The sequence below is a fragment of the Engystomops pustulosus genome, chromosome 11, assembly GCF_040894005.1.
Source record: "Engystomops pustulosus chromosome 11, aEngPut4.maternal, whole genome shotgun sequence".
NCBI classification, from domain to species: Eukaryota; Metazoa; Chordata; class Amphibia; order Anura; family Leptodactylidae; genus Engystomops; species Engystomops pustulosus.
The window spans coordinates 60947996-60975861 of NC_092421.1; the positions used below are offsets into that span (position 1 = coordinate 60947996).

Consider the following 27866-nt stretch of genomic DNA (forward strand, 5'->3'; position numbering starts at 1 on the left):
CAAACATATTGCTGATGTTTCAAAAATATGGGATGTGTTACAGCAAAACGGAAAAATTAACAGTAACATTTACTCTTAACAATTTTCTTCCAATATGTTGTGCCAATGGGACCCTTGCAGTGCCCCCACAGGAGTATAGATGCATTACACAGATCTCTGTCCTAAATAGAGTAATCCTTCCATTGAGTCGCAATTCCCTAAAAGGTGATTTTGGATGTGGGCTTTCTAAATAGGACAAACTCTTCAATCTGTCTCTGTAGTCTTCTTTCTCTCTTGAAAACGAAGTTCTTGTGACCTAAAAAAAAATGTAATTGTGTCACTTGAACCAACAAATCCGTTCATCCAGTTAAATGTGCTTTTGTGGATTTTATTTTTTTTAAGATTTCAAATTTTATGTGCCGATTTTGAAATTTTTGTGAGTGGGTGTCACATGATGTAGTAAGTGAGGTTCAAGTTTATGCAATCCACTTACTACAATCTATGTATTAGTAAGAGAGGGCAGAAAGGAATCATGTACTGTATAGATAAAAACACTTCCTTTTGTGCCTCAAAATTGCCTCCTATTTGTGTTGATCATGTGACCTTTTGCCAACAACCGCTCCATCTTGTCGGTCGCCCTCCCCTTCAGTTGTTGTGAAACCTTTTCGTGACCTGCTAAAATTGAAAATCTAACCTTCCCTAAATAACAGATGAGGGATTCTACGAGCTGACATTTTCTATACCGCTCTCTCTCTGCGTTCACTTTTGACCTGAAGCACTGAAACATCTCGCCAACCAGTCGCGGTCTGCACCTGCAGAACTTGTACAGATCTGCGAGCCAACATCCGCTACAGTCTAGAAGCTGCCATGCTAATTAGCGCTGAGCTTGTTATTAGTGCAGAAAATCTATTTCTTCATGCCCTTGTGCCAGTCATGTGTGATGTCAAATTATCCGCTGTTTTTAGGATATAGTAATTCTAACGAAGTCTAAAAATATCATTTTAGGTGAAATAACTTAACTAATGTTTGATCCCAACAGACTTCTTACCCATGATTTGGATATTTCCTGTAAATTAATTCTGTACAATGATTTTATATTGCTTTTATCTACTGGGAATCCAAATATTACACACAAATGTTCTTTTCCATTTTCCATCCCATTTGGTAGCCAAGGTCAAGCTGAAATAATAGCACCCAGTGTAAAAATTAGAGCATTTATTGCCATTACAAACCATAAGCACCCCATGATTACATGGCCACCATAATACAGACTCCCTCATGAAGAATATTTGACTGCTGTACGGGCTGTATTGAGCCATAATGTGGATTTTTGCAGAAATCCTGAGCCAAAATTTACAGGGCAATGACACATTTTTTTTACACTGTAAGATTCATGTTTTCATAGAAATTTCATTAGCCATATTTCCATCCTGCTCCCTCGCTTAGTGACCTATATACCACTGTCCATATAAGGGCAATGATATTATAACGCCCTGAAGATCAGCAGCAGCCAATCACTGGCTGCTATCAATGTTCGCTCCTCCTCCTACTTTCGCAGGGGAGGAACAGGATGACTCCCGCCCTCCATTGTAAGAGCAATCCACCCGACATATCCATACAATAGATTAAAAAAATGAGAATGAGAATGTGAATGGAGCCTCATAGTGGTCTAAAAATTTACCACTTTTATCTTCCTGGAATATGTTTATGCTAGACTTTGTCTAAATCTTGGCATGAAGAAGTCTAGTCTATGCATCAGCTTCAAGTGGCTTGACCAAAAATGGAACCTCAATGTAATGTGGGGAACATTTTTATGGATGGCTCCTTGACTTCACCTTATGAAATCTGGGAATATTTTGGTAATGTTTGAGTCAATCCAAGAAGAACCTCTCTCTGTGCATTATAGGACCGGATTCCACACAAAAAAAATATAGGGCAAATAGCTTTGTGTCGGTGATTTAACTGGCCTATTGATGTGAATCCACATAAGGCCACATATAAAATAAATTGATCAAAAGCAGCATTAGATTTTGTATTCTTTGCATTCCATGACTGTTCAGATATCTGAGCATAAGGATTTCAGTGCCCCGAGGAAGCCAATATCCCTCGAACCCAGCATTTCCTAAAGAGTGAGGAAAGCTTTCTGGCTGAGATCAAGGCAAGATAAGTAAATTCTGGCTTGGCAGATGAATATGCCATGTTTTCCCTCATGTTATCACTCGTAGATTTTATTTATGCAAAATAGCTTTTATTTACATGCAAATTAGTGATGAGTAAAAGACACAAACATTTGGAAAGTAATCTGCCACTATACATTTTAGATTGTTATTCATTCAGTGGTTTAAAAATCAGGAATTTTGACAATTTGTATGTTTAATTTCACTCTTTGAAGTGATTGTGTATATCACTTGTGATATGTTCCACGACGCTAACACATACTGGTCTTCTGTAGTTCATGCTAGAAATGTAAAAAAAAAATAAAAACTGAGTTTCCTTGTACTGTCGGCACGCATTGGACCACATAATTGTGTAGGGTTACACCCCACTTGACATCATATGGTTTTAGCACTTAAAGTGTAACCATTATTTCAAAAAACTTTTATATGTTGTAGGGCAGGCAATTTTAAGCCCTTTTGCAATTGGATTAGTTACCTGAATCTTGCTCCTTCCTCTTGTATTCTACAGCCTTTTTTCTGCTGTGACTCCTCAGATGGATGTTGCTCGGCTCTTCCTGTCTTCACTGAGCTGAATATGGAGGGAGACTGTACATGTGACACCCCCCCTCCCCTCTATCTGCACTCAGCTCCTCGCAGCACATAAGTGTTGGAGTACTGAGCCATGAGGTAAACAGCTAACTAATGTAATAACCAACTACACTCTTATCTCTCCCTCAGCTTTCCCTACACTTGTATATAAACAAATAATCCATGCAGACACAAGCTGCTGCTCGGTCACAGTCTGCCCTCCCCCATTCCCTCACACTCCACAGCAGGAAATAGCATATAGATATGAGATAAAGTGGAAAAAAAGTGTAGTCAGCACTCCAGAGTTCCAAAATTCCAAAGGGTGACGTTTTTTGAAACAGTGGCAACGTTTTGTGTGAACCTCCTTCATCAAGTTTGATGAAGGTAGTTTACACCGAAACGTCGCCACTGTTTCAATAAACTTCACCCTTTTGAATTTTGGAACTCTGTAGTGCTGACTATGCTTTTTTCAACTTTTCCACTCAAGGATCTTGCCAGGATCCATGGAGGCTCTGTGCCCCCTCTATTGAGGTTTTTCTCCAATGTGCAGACCTGGTTTTCTTTTTTCGTATAGATATGAGATAGATATGGTCTCATTGGTTAGCAGGACATCCTTGTGGTGATGTCACAGGAGGCCGTTCTGCCCCTCCTTGCTGATTTTAGTTCTTTTGAGATTTGGAAACCATGGTTGCTATGGGTCAAAAAGGACTAATAGAGGACCAAGGGGCAAAATACTTTTCAGGGGCAAAATTCTGCTCCATGGCCACCTGGAGCAGAATTAAGTTTTTTAGTTTTCTTTTTTTAGATTGATGGTTACACTTTAATATTTTAATTAGGCTTATAGCACTGATTTCCCCGGAACCATAAGCCCCAGAGAAAAAAAATGATATATGCTCTGGATTCAGTGGTGGGGTATCTATTACTTGGCACAAGTTGGAGGTGAAGATGGTGAAAGGTCGTCTTCAAACGACTGTGTCCTTCTGTGTCTTAAATTTAGGTCTACATGAATCTGATGGTTTCCCATTGACCAGGATTCAATAGCATATGGTAGCATTTGGGCAGTGGGATTCTGGGAACGGGAGCTGGATTGGCAGATCTCTATATCAAATAAGTCCATTTACTATGGAAGATTCTCTTCAGTCTTAAATGCTCTACATAAAATGAACAGCTAACAAGTTTTGAAAACTGCACTTATTTTCGAAGATTATTATAGAAATCCCCCAGGGAAATGTTTGCGACATGTTTTTGCATAGGAGGAGATGTGTGGAGGTGTTTGTCACCTAGCTACTTGCATTGGACCTGTCAGGTAGAATTTAGCAGAATAAAAGCTGTCCGCCTTTTTCCTCCCTAGTTGTCAAGTACTCTTGTGCCCTTGTGAGAAATGAGGTCAGGAGGTATCGCCTAATTTACAGGCGGAGTACCTAACAGCACTTTAACAAGTCTTCAAGAGGCAAAAATATTATTACATGGTACATTATTGCTGGTTGTTGTGTACACAGTTCTCGGCTCTGACAATCAGGGCTCTGAGGTCTTTGTCCAAAAAACACTTAGGCTTTAGCTAAATAATTTTTTGAAACCCACAGAGCAATTCCATCCTGGTACAGCAAACTTGCATCAGTAAAGACCTAGTCTACATATTTCACGAAATACATATTTCATTTTGAATGTACAATAAGCTTTACATAAAAAATAAATCTATATTCAAAAAACTCCCACAATGTGGAAAAAAAACAAAAAGAAACTAACCCAAATTGTGATGTGTCAGTTGATGGATTCTTTAAACTAATGTAGGATAGAATGGGTGCTAAAATTGCAGTAATAATATAAATATCTGTGCATTATTTCATCAGTTAGCTGATGTTCTCCGTGAAAAAGTATTCCTTTTAATGGAAAATACAAAAAACAAACCCAAATGGGGGGTATTTATCAGGGCTTCTGCACCAGGAAACTGAAATAATTGTGAGGAGTGTCAAGGGGGAATGGACCAGCACAGGGCATACCTGTTCCCGTGACGGTGCTGTAGGTGGCTGCACTTCACGCCAGGTAGGACCTGCGCCAGCCGCTAGATATATCAAGAGGCAGGAGATATCATAAATACCCCCCAACAGTTTTATGTATGCATTTAAAATCTAAAAAGCATACACGCAACAGATTCACCATGTTGGTGACCATATTCAAGTTCTGACCTGATGCATCATTCTCCACTTCTGTCTGCTTCCAGTGAAGGGACTTGATCCACAGGAAAGGCATCCTTAAAGGACATTTACTAGCCGTGAGGTCATCGGGGGGAGAGGGCGGCGATCGGTTGCCATTACTGCCTTGGGTCTTCCGAAGACCCAATGCTGTCTGGTTTTAACCTATTTATTATAATGTGCAATTCACGCATTGTAATGAATGAGGAGGAAAATCCCCATATACTGCCATACTGTAGTATGGCAGTATATGTTAGGATCAATCAGACAACCTAGGGTTAAAGTATCCTAGAGGGTCTAAAAAAATTTTTAAAAAATGATATTAAAAAAAATTTTTAAATTTAAATTACCCCCTTTCCCTATAAGTCATATTAAGAAACTATAAAAACCATAAACACATTAGGTATCTCAAAACAATATATGAAAAATCTGTGTTTTAGTAGATTAGAGGAGGTTCTTTACCGATTTCAAGAACAATTGGAGTCACATGGATTTGGACCAATTCCATTAGGACCCAACCAAATCTTTTTAAAATGTGACAAAGCTCCTATGATGGATCTTGGATCTTGGATGATTCATTTATCTCTAGTCAGAAATTTCAAACCCGAAGAAGAGAGCAGCAGGGAAGTAAACTTTTGCTACAAAGTGGTTGGGGGATTAAGAAAAGAGAAGTAGAAATGTAAAGTATTTCCTTCTGTTCTACCAATGAGTATTTTTTATATATAAGGGGGAACTTTTCCTAACATACAATCAGCATTTGGCTTTGAATTTGTTCTTTATGTTAATTTGTCTGGAAAGTAAAAGAACAACCCAAAAGTTTTTGGAACAAATCCTTCGGTTTACAGAATAGAGTGACACTGTCATGTGAAGCGGTAGAATATGTGCTGAATCTTTTGTTTCCGCATCTCAAATAGCTGTTGTCCCAAAGTTTATCTTTTTGATTGACAGATGGTGAAGTTGAAGAAAATTTTATATGAAGTAAAAAAATAGACTGTTTCCTTCTTGAAAGTACGAGACTTTGACAGGTGATGGCAGACTTGGTCTGAATAAATCAAGGCAGCAGTGGACACTTTTTCCAAAGTCCAGAAAAGAAATTGAACTCTTACACTGCTGACTGGATGTTACTCTGGATCCATACTGGATTTTGTTAAAGACTAAATTATACTGACCATGACCCTCAAAGCTTCGGGGAATAGTTTTATGTTCAATGTAGATTTTATCAGATTATTATGTTGTATTAGAATTAAGAACTTCAAGGGGTTATTTCCTTTGGATCATTTAAGTCCTCAGGTAAATCAATTAATCACAGTTTTTCACTTTAACGACACATGACAGATTCATATGTGACTTTCAAAAGAGCTCATGGGCTGAACCCTCTTCAAGCATAACAGGTTTTTCAAGCATTATGTGCTGGCATAAATGTCGCAAGCACATGATCCTACGATCATTGCTCCCCGTGTTGTCATCAGAGAGAGACAACAGCTGGGAGTCTGTACCAGACACTGGACTTGTCATTCTGCCAGTGGCACACTGTTACAGATCAGTAGCCAATTCACTATATTGCAAGTATTGCAGTATTTGGTAGGAGCCCCAGGTTTGGGTTTCTAAATCAAACTTTGGTTCAAAGTTTGGCAAACTTTGCGGACCTGAATGGGTCTGCTCATCACTAATCACAGCAAGGGCTTCCAAAATGGACTGTACTATGTGTGGGGTCCTCTACAGCCATCAGATTTCTTTGGAGAGTATGGACCTGCTTATATTATCCAGTATTATCTAATTTTGTTGCTGAAAATTCCTAGAACTAATCCTTTCAGTTAGGAAATGTGATCTCATTAAGACCTGGTAAAAATTACAGAACTTTTTGTATCTTTTTGTTTATTAACTGTACCTAACAGACTCTCCAAAACCATATCATAAATACTGATGATGATTAAAGGGGCTTCTGTCATACTTTAATATAATTACTTGGGTGGTAACGGTGTAGCTTCCTGACTCTGGTCTCTAACATTATACTGTGAATATTGTGAGAAGGGTAGAGATGTTAAGGATGGGCAACAGACAACCCAGAGATGGAGAAATGTAACCATAAAGATATCTGATGAGTGCAGAAATGTGTATCTCAGACTCTGGACTTTTTATATGAATTCTGCACGGAAGGATAGGTATATTTTGCCCCCAGAATTTTAGGATAAAAATGAATCAATTTGGATATGGTGATACCAAATACATTTGAATGTCTTTCTAACTTTTATGATAATTTTTTTATATTTTCAAAAAATACTTAACTATTTTCAGTCCAGCAAGGACCCTGAACATGCAAATTGAGTATTTAACATAAGCATATTATGACCCGCCTCTTATTTGGCCACTGAGACATCAATTTATGATGGTGTGGGGGATAGTAACAACTGCAATGGTCTTTTGTACTGACAGAATGTGAGATTTGCATAATATTACATATGGAATGCATAACGACCTTTCTATATTGTTTTCATCTACTTTTGTAAACATTTCCCAAAGTACATGCACTACCCTCTCACTTGTCTTGATAACCTGTTATATGTATGTGTCACTCAAAAATCTTTTTGGCCACCAGGTACATTAGAATTGGTTAGTCCAATGTGAAAGCCCTCATTAGGTATTTTAAAGGAATTTCACTTATCTTGTTGCATTGTCACCATTTTGGAAATATTTGCTTTTTAAAATCCTAGAATTATCCAAAAGTACCATCCTGGTTCATCTTTTTTTAAGCATCTCTGTTGGATCATTCCACTGTTCTGTAAGAAATGTATACATTAATTGACCAATAATTCTATTTAAAGGGGGTTGGGTTGGATGCTTACCGATTGTGTAGGGATAAGAGACAAAATGCAATGTATTCTGAAATGCTTGAATTACCATAAAAATGTATTTAACATCTTTACTTTGAATGAGGACCTGTGAACTCTCTCAACATGTCTATGGTTGACCAGCTAAGACCACCCATCTTTGAAAACCTAATATTTGAATTTTGATTTCGTAGAAACAAGTCTTCTATTCAGGATCCTCACCTAAGGGACAGGATCGAGATTGACTGACTTTACGGTGTTGTTCTATGTTTAATTGTTATCCCTAATTTACAGAATAGATCAATGAAAATGCCCCCACTTCCTTGAGCTAATGAATAAACCCCCTTTAAAGATGATTTTTGGTTCTTGAGGGCACAGCATATTAAAATTGCCAATACTTGGTGGCCTCAGTAGCCATATGCCATACAACAGGCTTTTCTTGCAAAAAATATCCAAAATAGATACTGGACTTGTATTAAGTTTGTTGAAATATGGTCATGTTGTCTTTATGTTATGCTAAATCTTTTATTTATATATATTTCAATATATTTTTACAGATGTATCTGGGCACTTTTTGCAACTCCTGTGAAATAACTTCTACCAATTCCGTGGAATGGATGAACTCGCAAGTCAAACTTTGCATCTCCGGGAACTGACGTCTTTTTTGCTCTACATGGCCGTACATTTGGTCTCCGCGTTCCTCTTACTGACCCAGTGTCAGGCAGTCCCTTTCGATTACCCACCTCCTACAAACAGTTCCTTTTTGGAGGGTCTTCAGCTTGACATAGGTGAAATAAATAATACAAGTGAACCATTCTTATTTTCCACTCAGCCTCCGGGTACAACCCGAAGAACACCACAGACTATTATTATTGGTGTACGGAAAGGTGGGACCAGGGCCTTGCTAGAAATGTTGGACATTCACCCCAACATTGCAGTAGCTGCAACTGAAGTACATTTCTTTGACTGGGATGAGAATTACATCAAAGGGATTGAGTGGTATAGGAGTCTTATGCCATACTCATTTGAAAATCAAATTACTATTGAGAAAACACCAGGCTATTTCACATCTCTGCAGGCACCAGAAAGGATTCATAGCATGAACAGCTCAATTAAATTGCTACTTATTCTGAGAGATCCAACAGAGAGGGTCATATCGGATTATACCCAAGTATACTACAACAGACTTGAAAATCACAAGCCTGTACAACCCTTTGAGGGCATAGTGATTAAAAATGGTGCACTTAATACCAAATATAAGGCAATCCAAAGGAGCTTGTATGATGTGCATATGGAGAGATGGCTGAAATACTTTAATTTAAATCAAATTCATATAGTGGATGGTAATACTTTAATAAAAAGACCTTTGACCGAACTGCAGAAGGTAGAAAAGTTCCTCAACCTTCCTCCTAAAATTGTGTCGTCAAATTTTTACTTTAACCAAACCAAGGGATTCTACTGTATTCGAAGCGATGGGAGAGAGAGGTGTTTACATGAGTCTAAAGGGCGTCCCCATCCTGTTGTCAATAAAACCGTCCTGGAACAACTTTACTCTTACTTCAGAGAACACAATCAGAGGTTCTACCAAATGGTAAATCAGTCTTTTGACTGGCACTAACGCGTTATGTAAAGGCTGTAAAAAAAAAAACTTGAGAAAATACGAAACTGTGAATATCTACACCGGTGATACATCTTTGAAACTTTTTGTGAAGCTAAATTTTAAAAAAAATTATCTGGGATTAAAGGATAACCCTGAGTCCTTTGCAATCAAAAAGTCCACAGTGTAGAGTGATAAATGGGACTTCCATTATTTTACAGGGACCCTTGGTGATTTCTTTTCCATGTTGTACATACAGATCTATGGATGCATAATTCTGACCGGCCAATTCATTTTGTTTTCTATATGTGTGTAGATTCCTATCTAGGCCTTGTGAAGTAGAAATTGTTTGCAAAACTTTGATAAATAACTAATCTTTGCTATAATAATAAAGATAATGTTTCATAAAATGTGTTTAAATGGTAAAGTAACTAATTTTGTAAAATGTCTATATTATTGTCTTTAAAATCTATGGTTTCTATTGATACAGGTCTAACAGTATAGTAATGGGGTGTCAAACACTTTGGTACATAATAGGGGGGGGGGGATCAATTACTTAAACATATAAAGTTTTATGGGAAAAAGATAGCGATGGCCTTTCCTTAGGATAAATAATCAAAATCTGATTGGTAGGGGTCCAATAATGGGTGCCCCCATGAAGCAGCAGATATCCGGAGCACCATTTCTATATGGCATATGGAGCCACAGACAGACACTTCTGTCCTATATGTATGGAAGTTGGAGCTGAACTGTAGTAAATAAACATGGCCACTTCTTCTCTACCTCTGTAGTGAAATGTATACAGTTCCATACATTCATCACCTATATTAGTTAATCACCTGGATGAAATATTATCTGATCTCCTTCAATAGGCCACCCGAACCCTTTTAAAGGATCTTAAGGGTTGGGAAAAATAGAGACTCATCCATGGTCCTGGTATTGCATAATTTTCATAGTTGACTCAAAACAACCCAAGGACGGGTGTGATGTAGTTTCTGAGAGAAGTGCCCAAGTTTTTCTTCTATTTGGATATTTTTGACTATGTAATTCCTTATGTGTCCTGCAAACGAGCTGTAGGTAAACTGAGCACATTGGGGGAGATTTTACTGTGGTTTCTCTGGCATTTTTATGGTGGAGAAGGCAGGCAAATCTCTCCTTCTCTGCCATTTCAGAGAGTTTCCAGCCCTGCATAGGAATGGGATGGATAAATACACCGCCCGCCACATTTACTATTGATTCTGCTGGAAAACTGGTGGAGACACAAGCAGAAATCTATGCCAGATCAGACCTGGTCTAAGCAGGTCCGACCTGACAGATATTGAACTTGCATCTGCTAAGAAGCAGAAGCATCTTCATACATACAGACCAGTATTAATAAATTTCCCCCATTTTGACGTCTACCATGTATACAGCCTAAACCTGGCGGTTTAAGAAATAGATTTCCTTCTAAAACACAGGATTATCGGACTTGAACAAACTGTAATATATTAGGATCACTCTCTAGTAGGGAAACTAGAACACATTTTTTATTTATACTATAGAAATCTAAAATTTCCCACTTTATATACTCTACATATGTACTGTATGGATTTTGACTATAAGCACAAAGAATTTTTTCATTACATAATAATGTGCAGTTATTTAGCATATGCATCTTAATTCTCCATTTATCCTCTAATCTCTGGATTAAGAGATGATCATTTCATGATGCTTATTACGTTGATTCCCATGTTATCTAAGTTTCATTGCATTGGCTTACCTCAAGATTTCTACGATGGAAAAATGTTTTTCTTGTAGATTTGCAGCCGGATATACGTTCCCATAGATCCTATGGCGACCCGGCGGCGGAAAAGATAGAGCATGCTCTACTTCCTATCGCCAGCATTGCCCTAGATGAGCACACGTCCATGTGAATGTCTCCCAAACTATAGATCTAACAGGTTATAGTTATTCCTATTAACTCCTTATATACTGTATGCTCAAGAATAAGCCAAATTTAGAAGAACCCCTGATGCATGTAAATTCCTTCCTGCCCCTTACACATGCACTTCTCGCTGAGCTCAAAACAATTGGTCATGTAAACTTAAACATGTCTGATCCTTCATACCTGCCATTTCATTTGTTGAGAATGAGCCAGTAGGCAACTATACATATAAGATGGTAATTCAGCATTAGAGGGAATTTGTCACATGAAACTTTACATTGGTGGTTTACCAACTAGACTTAGGGTAAACCTTCAGCCAATGTAGAAGTGAAATGCTGGTCGCCTTTCGGTTCCTCCTATTGCACAATCACCGTGGGTGAATCGGGTTGGAAAACCAACTGTCCATCTTGTGGATTGGACATCTTACATGGGACAGCATCTTTAATGTATCTGTAAGATTAATACTATACAGAGTTTTATGTCCACATGTATTTCTGCACAAATCAAAATAAATTTTATTACTTAAAAAAATGTTGCATATTCCCCGGGATCTACACTGATTGATTGGTTTAAAATTCCTCCTAGGGAGGCTCTTAAGATCAAAACTATAGTTTTATGAAATAATTACTCATATAAGTGAAAAAATAGGCTAAAATTATGCAGACTACTTCTATAAAAAAAAGAATATAAATTCTGAAGTCTGGAGTTGGTATTCTATGACGTGAGTCCGCATACAGATGTCCCTCCCTCATTTTAGGAGTGCTCTGTCCTTTTGCTGTCATTCAACACAAGCACAATAGGCACCATATCACAAGACTTACATAACTTTTCAAAATCTTTGTAATTTTATGGATGGGTGATTTAAAAATGATAGTTCTCAATTGCCTACAAGATGGCTGACAATAGTTACAACCTCCCGTGTTGAACTACAGTAGAAAGATGAGGCTTCTATTGTAATAAGTATACGGAGCCAGCTTAAATAGCAATAACCATTATTGGCACATAGAAGCTTTAGTTTAGGAAAGTGGGGGCTCAAAGCTGGTATATAGCTAAATTTTGGATAACTTTTTCCTCTATTTTCTAAGTGTCAGTGCAGTTTCATATAAGAGTCTTAAAGTACTAAAGAGGTTAAATGGGTTGGTGAGACTAAATCTTGTTAACCTATCTTGTTCAAGGATCTCTGCCGGTAATAAGAAGGGTACTCCACTTTGGAAGTGCTATGTTCCTGGTGTCTGGACTGCACTGAACAAACATTGTTAAATGACAATCTTATACAGGCAGACCTGTATACATACAATAAAGGGTCCATAGATTTGTTCTTAGGTTGAATTTGAATGTAATTCTGTATAAGTAAACTGTATATTTTATAATTGTACATCCTTACAGCTGATCATTGCAGCCTGGGAATAAAGTAAAGCATCCAGAGAGCTTCACCAGAGATCACAGGGGGCAGAGGGGTGCATCTTTAACTAGTGGTCATCTGTAAGTCGGGTGTCTTTAAGTAGGGGAGCGTCTGTAGTTGCCTCCAGACCTCTGGGTAAGGAAATAAGTAAGGATCAGACATATGAAACTTCAACTACCTGTGAGATAAACTAATGGGGATAGCATCTGGCAGTCAAGTACCTTCGACCCATGCAAATGTTCCATCAAACCTAGCATGCATGTGTATGGGGTTGGATTTTCAGCTATAACACATGCTTGTCTACTTTAATGGTCACTAATGTTCACATACTTTGCATAAATAAATAGTATGAGGCTACAAGAAACGTTGTTGTAAAGGGCAGCATTCTCTGATTGCATTGACTCCGCTCTACTTCCTTCTTTAATCTAATTTTCACTCTTGAATATGTGCTGAATTCCATCTTGCTAGCAAAATGGCCAAAAGCAGGTATTGGTTTACATAAAATTGTGTCCAGAGGGGAAGAGTCACAGCAGCTAGGTTTCCATCCTCAAGTACCGAGAAGAATACAAACTACAGTATAATAGACTAAGTTACAGGTCTCATAATGATCATAAACTTTGTTACTCATCATGGGCTACTGATCTCTGCAAAGCCTGTCCAAAGTTGAGTTATACATCAATCAATGATTTCCCACAAACCCATTTAACACCCTTTTTCGGTTTAGTATTTTCTGTTTAGTATGGTTGTTCTTGGATGAATGCATTCAGATTTACATATAACCTTATTCATGTTGTATATTCTCAAGCTTTAAATTACAATCTAAATTTCGAGGTGGAAACTGTGTGAAGTTATTTTTTTTTTCTCCCAGTAATTCTGTCTCCAATTATTTCCTTCTTGCACCCTCCTGCGACTTTTCCTCCACCCTGCTACCTGCTACTTGCCACTGTTTATTTACTTGTTCCCTGTCCTCACCTCTTGCAATCACAATGGAAAGAACGGCACAATGATGACTCTCCGCAGCTGAACAAAGCACAGTTTTTCCCCACCGTGTGGTTTCTGCACCTTCTTCCAACCTTGCTTTCTTCTGTTGATCAAAACATGAAAAAAATCTTTTGGTGATTTGACTTGAATTGGACAATGTTTGTAACCAGTGTGCTGATGATATACACCGTCCTTATGCAATAATGAAATGAGTCATGGCTATGGTTCCTCTAAATTGAATACAAAAGAACATTTCTTTTAAAAAAATTGTCTTTGTCCTTCTTTTTGCATCAATACGAATGTTGCGGCGCTTCCGTCTGCGATGTCTTATTTGTACTCCCTTGTTTGCTTTTCATACAGAGCTGTGAGTAATGGCTTTAATAGAAAACTGACACAGATAATTACAGCAATCCACAGTCTACAATGCAGCTTGGAGGGAAATCTGTTCATTTCAAGCATTTTTCTAACAAAGCTAAAAGTCTGCACCGGAATCACTGGTGAAATATATCTCGTTTCATGTCTTTCCTCTCTACGTGATCCTTACTCAATATTTTTGGAGACCGGAAAATAAATCCATAAAAAGCATGGATTCTGGGGGATGTGTATTAATAAAACATGGAGCGATATGACATATAGATTATATATAAAGTGATCGATTAATTATTAAAATGAAGGCAATAAGGATAATGGGTCTAAATGAAATCTATAACTCTTCTGTAATGTTGCCATGCAATAATATACAGCGGCTAAAATAGAGAAAGTTTTATGGAGATGTGTTCCGGCTCTCCGCCTCTTGACTATTCGCAAATTATAGATTTGATGTCAGCTACTGTGTCAGGTGACACGTTAAAGGGGTAACCAATCCAAAAGTGACATGGGGGCAGATTTTTTTAAGCTGTCTAAAAGTAAGAATGTTCTTGGTTATCCATGGCAACCAATTACAGCTCACCTTTAAAATATTCATGAGCACTGGTAAAATGAAAGCTGAGTTGTAATTGGTTGACATGGGCAACTGAGAACATTCTTACTTTTAGACAGCTTCATAAATCTGCCCATCAAGTTTATATACAGCATTTTCTTACAACTTGGCATACAATTTGGATGTGTTGTACTGATATTCTGATGGATTTTAAAGGAAACTTACCATGACGGATCAACCTACCTGTATTTACGGGCATCCTGATGCTTTTATTATTAAAACTTTTAGTCCCCTAAATAAATAAAAAGTTTATTGCATAAATATGCAAATTTTCTTTGGAGGCTACTGGGACTTGGATCCGTGGAGAAGGAGCTATGGCTACTCCACATCCCAGTAGCCTCTTTCGATACCTCCTACGGACAGTCTTCAGCATGAAACCCGATGTAACTGCGCACGCTAGTCTGTGAAGCCGGAGTTCTGAGCATGCACATGCACAAGCGCAGGACTCCAGCTTCTGAGACTGTGCCCACAGCTCGATGTAGGAGAAATTGAAAGAGGTTACTGGAGTGTGGTGTAGCTGTAGCTCCTGCTCCAACGCGCAGCTACTCCATGCCTCAGTAGCCTCCCAAGATAATTTGCAATAATAAGTTTTAATAAAAAAAGAATCAGGGTGCCCATTAATACAGGAACCTGCTACCGGATCTACATTAAGTGCCTCGGTAATGTACATGAACTTCATGTTGGTTTCAAAATCTATACTAGCTCAATACACTTTTCCACAAGTTGGGAAGACTTCAGTTGTGCTTGTTAGGGAACATTTAAATGGGGATACTCTTGGATTGAAATGACTGGTTGTGGAGTTGCCCAAACATCCAAAACCGTATCAAACTGGCCAAACCCACAACAGAAGACAACCTAATTTTGAGGATAGTAGGATCTATTTCCTGGGTGATGATGAAGGGTGGGCCCCAATAATAATTTTATCTGGTTGCCCCTGGGAGATTCTGGGAAATAGTATCTTTGCTTCTTGATGCACTATTTCATGGGTCTTTTCTTAGGGTTTCCCTAGGGGAACTACAGGGGTCATCAAGCAATGGAGAGTACACCCCCAAAACTAAGCCTTCCCCACCAACTCCCTTTTCTGTGTACTAGCACAAACATAGTAAATCTATGACGTAATTACCCGTAGCTTGGGGAGTGATCAAAGACATGATGATGGCCGAACATTTTCTTGCAGCCATATCAGCAGAGCTGAATAAGATTGTTGAATGCGAAGACATTGAGCTGGGTAAAAGAATTTGTCTATTATTGTCTATTATAAAATTGCTAGACCCCCAAATATAATGAAGGACATGTTAAGGAAAATTATAGGGGTTCTGAAGGGCACTCATTAGGCCTCCATACAAATGTGCACCATGGTCCACAAACAGTCCCACGGTCCATTGTTTGTGGCCTGTTTGTCATCAGCGCATGAGCTCAGTGCCATCAACGATAACAATAGAAGAAAGCGTGAGCAGAAATAGAACCCATTCAATAATTTGTGGCCTGAGAAGTTGGTTGACAAATGGGGCTGTAGGAACTACGACCATGGGTGTAAGAACATAGAAAGATATTGGGAATTGTGCCAATCAGCCAATCTGAGAACACAGAGTTGCAATGGGATGGTAACAGAGCAGCAGCTGAACCAATGATATGGCAAGGGGTTTGTCTTAGACTACCACCAACTCCCTTTATACAATGTGGCTAAACCCTAATCATAGATCATGACTGCACAATATGAGGAGAATAAATAGCATGTCACCTCCTCAATGGAGAGTCACTTTTTACATTTTTGAAAATGATATGTGGTTAGACTTGAACCATTAACCTGACACTTTGGGGCAAATTTACTTACCTGGTCCACTCTCGATCCCCAATTCGGATGGTCCGACAGGAAGTCCGGCGCGATTCATGAAGATCATGCGCCCGAGTTCCTGCATCCGTCGCTACCCCTCCGAGGTCCGCCGGAGTTCACCTTCTTCCCGGTGTGACATAATTTTAACTGTTAAATCTTGCGCGTTGTCCGAATCCGTCGGGTTGTCTGACAGCCCGCACCCAGATTTCTGTCGCGCGCAAGCCGGCGCCGATGCGCCAAAATCCGATCGGGTGCCCCAGCACGATGCGGTGCAAAACGGAAATCGTTGGGAAACCCGACAAAAATGCGCTCCGCGGACCCTTGGTAAATAAGTCCCTTTATGTTTTCCACTTCACTTTGGTAGAAAATGTTGTACGTTTCTATGGTTTCTATGGTTTTTTGGCTAATAGAATTGAATGATACATGGCAAAAGTACAAAGTTGGATTTATTTGGATATGAACTATTCTCACAAGTACATACCTTCACTCTTCCTGATCGTAAGAGTTCTTAGTTTAGCCCCCTTTCACACAGGGGATGTATATCCAGTCACAAGTGTGCTCTATCTTTTCCTGTGTTTGCTGCCGGACCGAATGGCTCGCTATGGAGAGGAGAGCGCATGTCTGTAAGCTCACCCTTGCCACAGCCTGGCGAGCATACGCCTGTGTGAAAGGAGCCTTAGTCTAAGACTCAAAATATTAATGTCCTTCCAGGTTAAGACCATTGCCGCAAGGGACGGGGCTGGTACAACCCTCCTGTCCTGGAAATGGCTACTCATTATACATATACTGTATATTATACATTTTGTGATCTATGTAAATCAATGATGGAGACGCTATAATAATTATTATCCAGCACCAATGTATTCTACGGAGCTTTAAAATTAGGAAAGTAACTGAAACTAATTAATTAGGAAATCTATGCACCCCAGATGTCGTTATTTCTCAAAAAACTAACAATTTTCTTTGATATTACTATTTCAGTGCTGACAGGATAAAGATATGGTCATATATTTGGATAAAACCCTAGTTAATTTTATACTCTTCTGTATAATCGTGGTATATAATTAGTATGATTATACGGAATAGTTTAGCATTACCCAATTAGCCAATGCTGCCATCTCCTGCCATGTACTGGTAGTGCCCAGCATTAAAGATTTTTTAGATTTTGTACCTTTTAATGCCACTAATTGAGTATCACAGAATATTGTGTTACATGGTACATGATATTATGATACATTATGTTCAACAATTCGACACAAAATTACTGAATTTGGGATGTTTCCGTTTAGAAAAAAGACTTCTGAGAGGAGACCTCATTACAATGCACATTTGTACATGAACGGGCATTACAAGGATCTCTCCAAAAATCTTCTTAGATTCCTAGGCCTGTGATCAGGACAAGGAGACCTCTACACCTAGAGGAGAGCCAGACTATCATCACCATAGACAGGGGGCATCCTCTACACCTAGAGGAGAGGAGGATCTACCATCACCTTAGACAGGGGGCATCCTCTACACCTAGAGGAGAAGAGGTTCTACCATCACCATAGACAGGGGGCATCATCTACACCTAGAGGAGAGGAGGTTCTACTATCACCATAGACAGGGGGCATCCTCTACACCTAGAGGAGAGGAGGTTCTACCATCACCATAGACAGGGGACATCCTCTACGCCTAGAGGAGAGGCGGTTCTATCATCACCATAGACAGGGTGCATGCTCTACACCTAGAGGAGAGGAGGTTCTACCATCACCATAGACAGGGGACATCCTCTACACCTAGAGGAGAGGTGGTTCTATCATCACCATAGACAGGGGGCATCCTCTACACCTAGAGGAGAGGAGGTTCTACCATCACCATAGACAGAGGACATCCTCTACACCTAGAGGAGAGGAGGTTCTACCATCACCATAGACAGAGGGATCCTCTATGCCTAGAGGAGAGGAGGTTCTACCATCACCATAGACAGGGGGCATCCTCTACACCTAGAGGAGAGGAGGTTCTACCATCACCATAGACAGGGGACATCCTCTACACCTAGAGGAGAGGAGGTTCTACCATCACCATAGACAGGGGACATCCTCTACACCTAGAGGAGAGGAGGTTCTACCATCACCATAGACAGAGGACATCCTCTACACCTAGAGGAGAGGAGGTTCTACCATCACCATAGACAGAGGGATCCTCTACACCTAGAGGAGGGGCAGTTCTACCATCACCATAGACAGGGGGCATCCTCTACACCTAGAGGAGAAGCGGTTCTACCATCACCTTAGACAGAGGGCATCCTCTACGCCTAGAGGAGAGGAGGTTCTACCATCACCATAGACAGGGGGCATCCTCTACACCTAGAGGAGAAGCGGTTCTACCATCACCATAGACAGAGGACATCCTCTACACCTAGAGGAGAGGAGGTTCTACCATCACCATAGACAGGGGGCATCCTCTACGCCTAGAGGAGAGCCGGATTTATCATCACCATAGACAGGAGGCATCCTATACACCTAGAGGAGAAGCGGTTCTAACATCTTCATAGACAGGGGGCATCCTCTACGCCTAGAGGAGAGCCGGATCTATCATCACCATAGACAGGGGGCATCCTCTACACCTAGAGGAGAAGCGGTTTTACCATCACCATAGACAGGGGGCATCCTCTACACCTAGAGGAGAGGAGGTTCTATCATCACCATAGACAGGGGGCATCCTCTACCCCTAGAGGAGAGGAGGTTCTACCATCACCATAGACAGGGGGCATCCTCTACACCTAGAGGAGAGCCGGTTCTACCGTCACCATAGACAGGGGGCATCCTCTACACCTAGAGGAGAGGAGGTTCTACCATCACCATAGACAGGGGTCATCCTCTACACCTAGAGGAGAGCCGGTTCTACCGTCACCATAGACAGGGGGCATCCTCTACACATAGAGGAGAGGTGGTTCTACTGTCACCATAGACAGGAGACATCCTCTACCCCTAGAGGAGAGGAGGTTCTACCATCACCATAGACAGGGGGCATCCTCTACACCTAGAGGAGAGGCAGTTCTACCATCACCATAGACAGGGGGCATCCTCTACACCTAGAGGAGAGGTGGTTCTACCATCACCAAAGACAGGGGGCATCCTCTTCACCTAGAGGAGAGGTGGTTCTACCATCACCATAGACAGGGGGCATCATCTACACCTAGAGGAGATGTGGTTCTACCATCACCATAGACAGGAGGCATCCTCTACACCTGGAGGAAAGGAGGTTCTACCATCACCATAGACAGGGGGCATGCTCTACACCTAGAGGAGAGGTGGTTCTACCATCACCATAGACAGGGCACATCCTCTACACCTAGAGGAGAGGAGGTTCTACCATCACCATACACAGGGGGCATCATCTACACCTAGAGGAGATGTGGTTCTACCATCACCATAGACAGGAGGCATCCTCTACACCTAGAGGAAAGGAGGTTCTACCATCACAATAGACAGGGGGCATCCTCTACACCTAGAGGAGAGGTGGTTCTACCATCACCATAGACAGGGGTCATCCTCTACACCTAGAGGAGAGGAGGATCTACCATCACCATAGACAGGGGGCATCCTCTACACCTAGAGGAGAGGAGGATCTACCATCACCATAGACAGGAGGCATCCTCTACACCTAGAGGAGAGGAGGTTCTACAATCATCATAGACAGGAGACATGCTCTACACCTAGAGGAGAGGCGGTTCTACCATCACCATAGACAGAGGACGTCCTCTACACCTTGAGGAGAGGCGGTTGCACTGACAGATCCTCCTCTTCCTTTTTTGTTTTTCCTGGAAAAAGCCTGAATATATCACCTTCATCTTCAAATTGTATGAAGAAGGGGAGGGATCATGGCAGCTATAGTCGATCGTATATATATATATCTTCTACCCCAGGCAGACAATAAAAGTAAAATAAACACACAATTTTTTACACATCCTGCCATTTTTGGATTTTATAATATATTTTTTAAATTATTAACCGTAGTAAATACCCTTTTTCTAAAAAAAATATCTTTTGCATAGTACAAGTGACTATGTGAAATATTAAAGTATATCATATTAACCCCTTAGGGACGTGGTCCTATTTCGTTTTTGCATTTTTCATTTTTCACTCTCCTCCTTCAAAAATCTGTAACTTTTTTATTTTTCCAAGTAAAGAGCTCTGTTTGGGCTTGTTTTCAGTGTAACAAATTGCACTTCATAGTGACGGTATTTATCATTCCATGCCGTGTACTGGGAAGCGGGAAAAAAATTCACAATGCAGTGAAAATGATGAAAAAACGCATCTGCGACGTTTTCTTGTGTGCTTGGATTTTACACCTTTCACTGAGCGCCCCAAATCACATGTCTATTTTATTCCTTGGTTCGGAACGATCACGTGGATACCAAATTTGTACAGGTTTTATAATGTTTTCATACATTTAAAAAAATTAAAACCTTCTGTACAATAAAAATTCTTCATTTTGCACTAATAACCTTTTCATACTTCACTGCACGGAGTCGTGGGTGGTGTCATTTTTTGCAAATTTCGATTATGTTTTTAATGCTATCATTTTGAGAACTGTATGGGCTTTTGATCACTTTTTATAGAATTTTTTATATTTTTCAAAATGGCAAAAGAGTGTTATTTTCGAATTTGGACGCCAATTTCCATTACGGGGTTAAATGCCAGGAAAAATCGCTAATATATTTTGATAGATCGGACATTTTGGTACGCGATGATACCTAAAGTGTTTATGATTTTTACTGATTATTTATATTTGTATTAGTTCTAGGGATGGGGGGGGGGGGGATTTAAACTATTACTTTTTTTTACTATTTTTTAAATTTTTAAATTTTTTTTTTTTAATTTTTACCATTATTTCAGATCCGCCAGGGTTATTTAACCCTGCAGGGTCTGATTGCTAATACTATATACTGCAATTTTACTGTATTGCAGTATATAGCTATTTTACCATGATTTTTAATAACCTGCCCTTTGCTGGCTATTAGAAATCATTTCACATGGCAAGCCTACGAGCCTCAATGAGACTCTAGATTGCCATAGCAACCGATCGGCGCCCTCCGATGACGTTCCAGGGGGCGGTGATCGGCCATCAAAGATGGCGGCGTGCATCTAACGGTAAGTTAGGAACAGGTTAACTGCCGCGATCGGTGCCAGCACCGACCACGGCATTGACAGGCGGGTGTTGGCTGCTTTATACAGCCATTACCCTGTGTGTATGGAGAGAGCTCACGAGCTGAGCTCTCTCCATACACCCATTGCCACACAAGGACGATATAGTTCGTCGTCGGTCGGCAAGGTGTTAAAGACCCCCTGGTCCCCTCTCTACCACCTCCTCACCCTCTCGCTTAGGAGCATTATGGAACGCACACTCCGTATGCAACAAAGTCACTGATATTCATGACCTCTTCATCTCATGGCACCTGTCTTTTCTGCGTCTAACCAAAGCGTGGCTAACTCCTACGGACACAGCCTCCCCTGATGCGCTTTGTTATGGCGGCCACTGCTTTACTCAAACTCCCCCCCTCACAATAAACCGGGTGGAGGAGTTGGCATCCTCCTGCCAGACAACTGCTCCTTCAGTCCATTCCCATCTTTACCATATCTCACCTTTTTCATCTTTCAAAATCCACTCCATACGCATATATGTTCCCTTTAACCTCCAAGTGCCTGTCATCTACTGAACCACTGGCATTGCCACTGCTTTTATCGACAACTTTCATACCTGGCTTCTTCACTTCCTTTCAATTGACATCCCCTCCATCATCATGGGTGACTTTAACATCCCCATCGATATAACTCATTCTGCTACCTCTCAGGTCCTTTCACAGAGGTCCTCTACTGTGCTCAAAAAGACAGCCACATGCTTGACTTAATTTTCACTCACCTCTATTCTCTATCCATCCTCTAACACTACTCTCCTCCTATTTGATCACTTTCTCTAGAATTTTGTCTTCAACCACTCCTGCAGTCCACAAGCTTATACACCCATGTAGGAATCTCAAACATCTAAACAGCTTCAAACTCTCTGAGACTCTCCTATCTCTCTCTCTCTTCGATTTCCTCATGCAAAGAGGTAGAAACTGCAGTCCACAAGCTTATACACCCATGTAGGAATCTCAAACTTCTAAACAGATACAAACTATGTGAGACTCTCCTATCTCTCCTCTCTGTTCTCATGCAAAGAGGTAGAAACTGCCACCTTCTACAACACCACAGTTTCTTCAGCACTGGACTGTGCAGCCCCACTCACTCTCACTACAACTAGAAGACCCAACATCCAAAGGACCAGGAGTTCTAAACATCATTGGAAGAAATCCCTCTTCAAGGAAGCCCTTCTGTCATACGAGCAGGCAGTCTTAGCCTACAAATCCACACTTGCATCTGCGAAACAGGATTACTTTATTAATCCTATATCACCTGGATCTCATGACCCCAGACAATTATTTCCTACCTTTAATTCCTTTTTATGCCCTCCAGAACCCCCACTAACCTCTCGCATTTCAACTGAGGATTTTGTCTTACACTTTAAAAACAAAATAGACAACATCAGGGAAAGTTTCATCCTTCAATCCCATCAACCCACCTAGAATATCCCATGCCACACCTATTTCTCTTCCCTTACTGACAAGAAAGTTTCCTCCATGCTTTCAAGCTCACTTCTCACTACTTGTGAGCTGGACTTAATCCCATCCCATCTTATCCCTAATCTTGACGCTACTCATCGTAGCCCTAACTCATCTCTTTAACCTTTCACTGGTATCGTTCCATCTTAAACATGCTTTAAACATGCAACTCCAACATTCTCCTCTGTGGTCTCCCAGCAAACTCTCTAACGCCTCTCCAATCTATCCTAATCTCTGCCGCCCCACTAATCCATTTGTCTCCTTACTTCTCCTCTGCCTCTCCTTTCCCCCAGTCTCTCCATTGGTTCAATTCAATTTAAATTCAATTTAAAATACTAACCATTACTTACAAAGACGACCACAACCTGTCCCCTTCATATATCTCTGAACTAATCAGGTAATACAATCCCACACTTAATCTTTGTTCCTTACAGGACATTTAGCTTCACTCTGTTACCATCTGCTTTTCCCACAACCGTATCCAGTATTTCTCCTGGGCTTCCTCCATACTCTGGAACTCTCTACCAAAATGAGTCAGACTGTCCCCTTCACCTTCCAATCCTTAAAACACAATCTGAAAACCGACCTTTTCAAGGTGGCTACAATACATAATAACTACACTTCCCTGTTCCTTCACCTCGTGTCCCCATCTACCCTCCCATATTGATTGTGAGCCCACATGAGGCCCTCCCCAGATCTCTGTAGTTATGTACTTGAATTTGTTCTTGTCTTAATGTAAAGAATGTGAATTCCTTATTGATTGTGCAGCACTATGGAATGAATGGTGCTCTATATATGAGTAATAACAAAATAAATATAATAAAAGAAAAATACTCACTTATCTGGCTCTTCTCGCCCACTTACGATTCTTTGTCGAATAAATTCCAGTTTTCAAAGATCGTTTTTTTAGCATAAGTATACTTTTAAGACAAAAATGCATTAATCAATAGTTCAGTTAAAAATAATACATTTTATAATATACTTTATTAAAAAAATGTTTCTCTCTCTCTATCCTTTGCAATAGTCAGGCATCTCTATGGAGCTGGAAGAGTTTGCCTAGTACATCAACAGCAATCTCCATCAGCTCTATAGAGACGAATGGGGTAGAACGGCTATGCTCGGCCCCCTGCTCCACTCATCTCGGGAATCGATGAGGGGTCCAATGGAGGTACATCAGACCCCATCGAATCCACATCACTGAGACCCCCACCAATCAGCAAGTTAGGCCCTATCCTATGGATAGGTCCTACAATTTTTTTGTGGGATAACCCCTTTAAGTCTCTTATTTTTAAGAAAATCTGTATTTCTGGAAGGTTATTTCAAAAACTTGCAAAAAATCCTGTAGGCTTACAAACATTACGTACAGTAACAGTACGCAACTCAATTTTTTTCACTTCATTTCTAGGTTTAGTATTCCTTGTGTAAAGAAAAATATCTAGGACATGTTGATATCACTTGGTTGAAGCTTCAGTTCTGTATATCACATTTCTAATATACAGTTCAAAGGGAGTTAAATATCTATCCAGAAATGATGCTCCAGAGTCCACAGCGGCAAGTCGTCCTCATATGTGATTATTAGCACAATGTTACCATAGTGATTTCAGAGATCCAGCTTATATGCCTGCACTGGGAAAAATTTAATCGCAAGAATTTAAAATGCAATTTGGTTTTATTTCTCATTGGCGGTATCATTTCATTGTCAGAATTTCCAGCAATGAACAATCCATCAAGCTGTCACACTCCACACACCCAGCTCAATGATGAAGTGCTCAGAGACTCCATCCTTCACACGAAGAGACAGGTCAGACAACTTCTAGGAGGTCAAATCACTGAACTTCCAAAAGAACATGGCTATGCCGATGGCATAAATCCAAATGACATTAGAAGAAATGTTTATGGCTTATTTTCTGATGAGAAGATCTTTACAATTTAAATATAGGCTGGGATTAATATTCTACACGAGCAGGAACAATCCAACCGAGAAGGTTATTGTCACCAAATAGAAAGAACTCACAATGACTTTTCTAAATCGGTGTCTTTGTGTTTCATTCTAATATTTTCTCCTGAACAATATAGGAATTTGGCCAAGATTTCAAGATAGTTATCTTGATTTGTTGCGAGAGTAGATAATGGGACCCTCCAACCACTCATGTACAGCAAGAAAGAGGGGTCCTGTATGATTTGGATGCAGGTTCCCACCTAATTGGTTCCACACATGCTTGACCTGCTCATCCATTCAGACAGGAGACACAGGACCCACACTCTTGTAATTAGTAGGGATCTTTGTTGTCACTCTTCCTGTTGGCCGGGCTTTGCTCAGCTGCCTCTCAGCCAGCTCATTAGTTAGATATAAAGATTCCTTGGGGCTGAGAATCCCTCTTGTTTGATTACCTGCTTGTGTGTTTGCTCTATTAGACCTGCATAATAGTTGCCTTAATTTTCCATGTCTACTAATTTTGTACTGTATTGTCTTTAGTTTGTACCTCTGATTTCTCTCTATTGATTACTGCTTTCTCTCTTATGTACTCTCTTGTTTTGACTCGGCTTGCTGACCTTGACTTTACCTTTTCCATATCCCTCTAATAAGTCAGTGTAAGGAACATCACCCAGTAGGGTCTGCTATCTAGGACAGTCGTCTAAAGGCAACAACAGTGGTGGAGTTTTGTATCAGGGCTCAGTCTCATCCCTCCAGACCTGTAACCAGTGATCTTCAATTATGTAAATGGAAATGTATCACATCTGCTTTAAAGCTACTGTACATTTCTCCCATTGACTTTAAACTGCTGTATGAATATATATGTATAGCTGGCTAAACAGTAACCTGAGCACACTCAAAATGTCAACATTTCCAGTCTTGTAAGAACAAAAGGAGTGAGACCTGACTTTTGTAGTAGTTGGACAACCCCTTTAACCTTGGTCTATCTTTTAATGATACATTTGTCTTATTTCCTGGTCTGTCACAACCTTACAACACCCCCCACCCCCCATTGATGATCCTTGGTCTTGCCTCTGCCATCACATCTGTTTTTTCTTCAGATATTCCTAGCAGATACTTTTTCCTATCAGCCTAAAGTCACCTCTGATAATTGGTGATCTACTGAAGAGGTGAAGTAGAAGGATCTTCCTTTTGGCTGCCTAGAAGCAGTTCTACCATCATGAAAATAAATTATTTTACATCTCAACTACTTGGATGGACCACACATACCTACATATTATGAAACCATAGGGGTGTGAATTTATTAGGAGAATGCAAAGCCCCTGAAGCATGGTCCAAACCATGGACTATCAAGTAGGAGGCCAACTCAACATTATTGACACACCCAATAAATATTTTATACATTTCCCTTAACATTGCTGCAGGCAAATTTTAACTACTAGAGTAATGTGCATATTATGTAAACTATAACACCACTAGTTATTGTAAAAATCTGGAACATTGTAACAATTTCACGTCTGTGTTTTACATAAGGATTGGGTAAGGGTATAGGTTCTTAGGTTTATATTATGTTTTTAGTATAAGCATCGTGACACGATTCATAGGCCGGACAGTGAAAGCTTAACCCAACCATATACAGTCATTGACATTTATAGGGCCAAAAGTAAATAAAAATAGTACATGCTCTTTGTCTAAATCCACATTAGCCCTAAGGAATTAAAAAAGTTCATCTAAGTCATAATTTTAATATATTTTAAAAACTGGAGCGGAATTTCAAAGTAATATTTGACAGGTCTCCTAGCAGAGACCTTGGGGGAGATTTATCAGAAGTGTCTGAGAGCAAAACTGTTCTAGTTGCGCATGGCAATCAATCAGCGCTCAGCTTTAATTTTCCCACAGCTGTTTTTAAAATTAAAACTGAGCTCTGATTGGTTACCATGAGCAACTATTACAGTTATTCGCTCAGACATTTCTGATAAACCCATTGATTCCTAGTCCAATCTTGCCCATATGCAGTGAGTGTTGTTCAAAATCATAATATTGCAAAGGATTGGTCTCTGTTATATATTATCTATACCAGAGGTCCCCAACCGCCGGTCCGCGGACCAGGACTGGGCCGCTGGAGTTCATCAGCCGGTCCGCACAGGGGTGGCACCGACCAGCACTGAGCTCCCGCACTGGACGGGACCACGTTGCAGCCCTCTATCCGGCACCTTGCTCCCTGACGCTGCCAGCACCTTGTGCCCACCCCCCGACGCCGCCGGCACCTTACAGCGGCCCCCAGACCCTGCCGGCACCGAGCTCCCCCCCCTCCAGGCTCTCGGCTCCCTGCTCCCCCTGCCCCCGCTCAAGCTCCAGGCTCCTTTCCCGCTCCCTCCGCCAACGTCCTCCCTGCTCACGGCTCTCTGCCCCCCGCTCCCTGCTCTCCACTCCCGTCTCAACCTGTCTCTGCTAACGCCCCCCCCCCACCCCCTCCAGACTCTAGGCTCCCTGCCCCTGCTCAAGCTCCCCTACCGCTCCCTCCGCTCTCGGCTCTCCGCTCCCTCTGCCACCCCACTCCCGGTTCTCGGCTCTTGACCTACCCGGCTCCCGGCTCCCCTTCCACTCCCATCTCAACCCGGCTCCGCTAACGCCCCCCCCCCCCTCGAGGCTCTCGGCTCCCAGCTCCCCCTGCCCCCGCTTAAGCTCCAGGCTCCCTAGCCTCCCGGCTCTCGGCTCTCAAGACCTACCCGCTCCCGGCTACCTCACCGCGCCACCACCGCTGCAGGACAAGGCACGGAAATTTCCAAGAATGCAACAGAGAGGTAAGGTTACTTTATATTTG

The 27866-nt window shown here is 40.8% G+C and overlaps 1 protein-coding gene and 2 long non-coding RNA genes across 7 annotated transcripts in view; 2 read left to right on the forward strand and 1 right to left on the reverse strand.

Annotated features, from left to right (window-relative positions):
• The window catches only part of LOC140106778 (heparan sulfate glucosamine 3-O-sulfotransferase 1-like), an 82931-nt gene extending 69427 nt beyond the window's left edge, over nucleotides 1-13504 (forward strand). For all 5 annotated transcript variants that reach the window (XM_072131406.1, XM_072131404.1, XM_072131405.1 and 2 more), the window contains one exon: nucleotides 8301-13504. In XM_072131406.1, coding sequence (XP_071987507.1) covers nucleotides 8357-9361 — 1005 coding nt within the window. In that variant the 5' untranslated portion in view covers nucleotides 8301-8356 and the 3' untranslated portion in view covers nucleotides 9362-13504. The remainder of the gene's footprint in view (nucleotides 1-8300) is intronic.
• LOC140106781 (uncharacterized) lies at nucleotides 78-27214 on the reverse strand. Its single transcript, XR_011850857.1, has 3 exons — nucleotides 27120-27214; nucleotides 23945-24026; nucleotides 78-295 (listed from the first exon to the last, which is right to left on the reverse strand). It is a non-coding gene; the product is annotated as an uncharacterized lncRNA (long non-coding RNA).
• The window catches only part of LOC140106780 (uncharacterized), a 105464-nt gene continuing 104732 nt past the window's right edge, over nucleotides 27135-27866 (forward strand). The window contains exon 1 of the long non-coding RNA XR_011850856.1: nucleotides 27135-27846. This is a non-coding gene — a long non-coding RNA (uncharacterized lncRNA). The remainder of the gene's footprint in view (nucleotides 27847-27866) is intronic.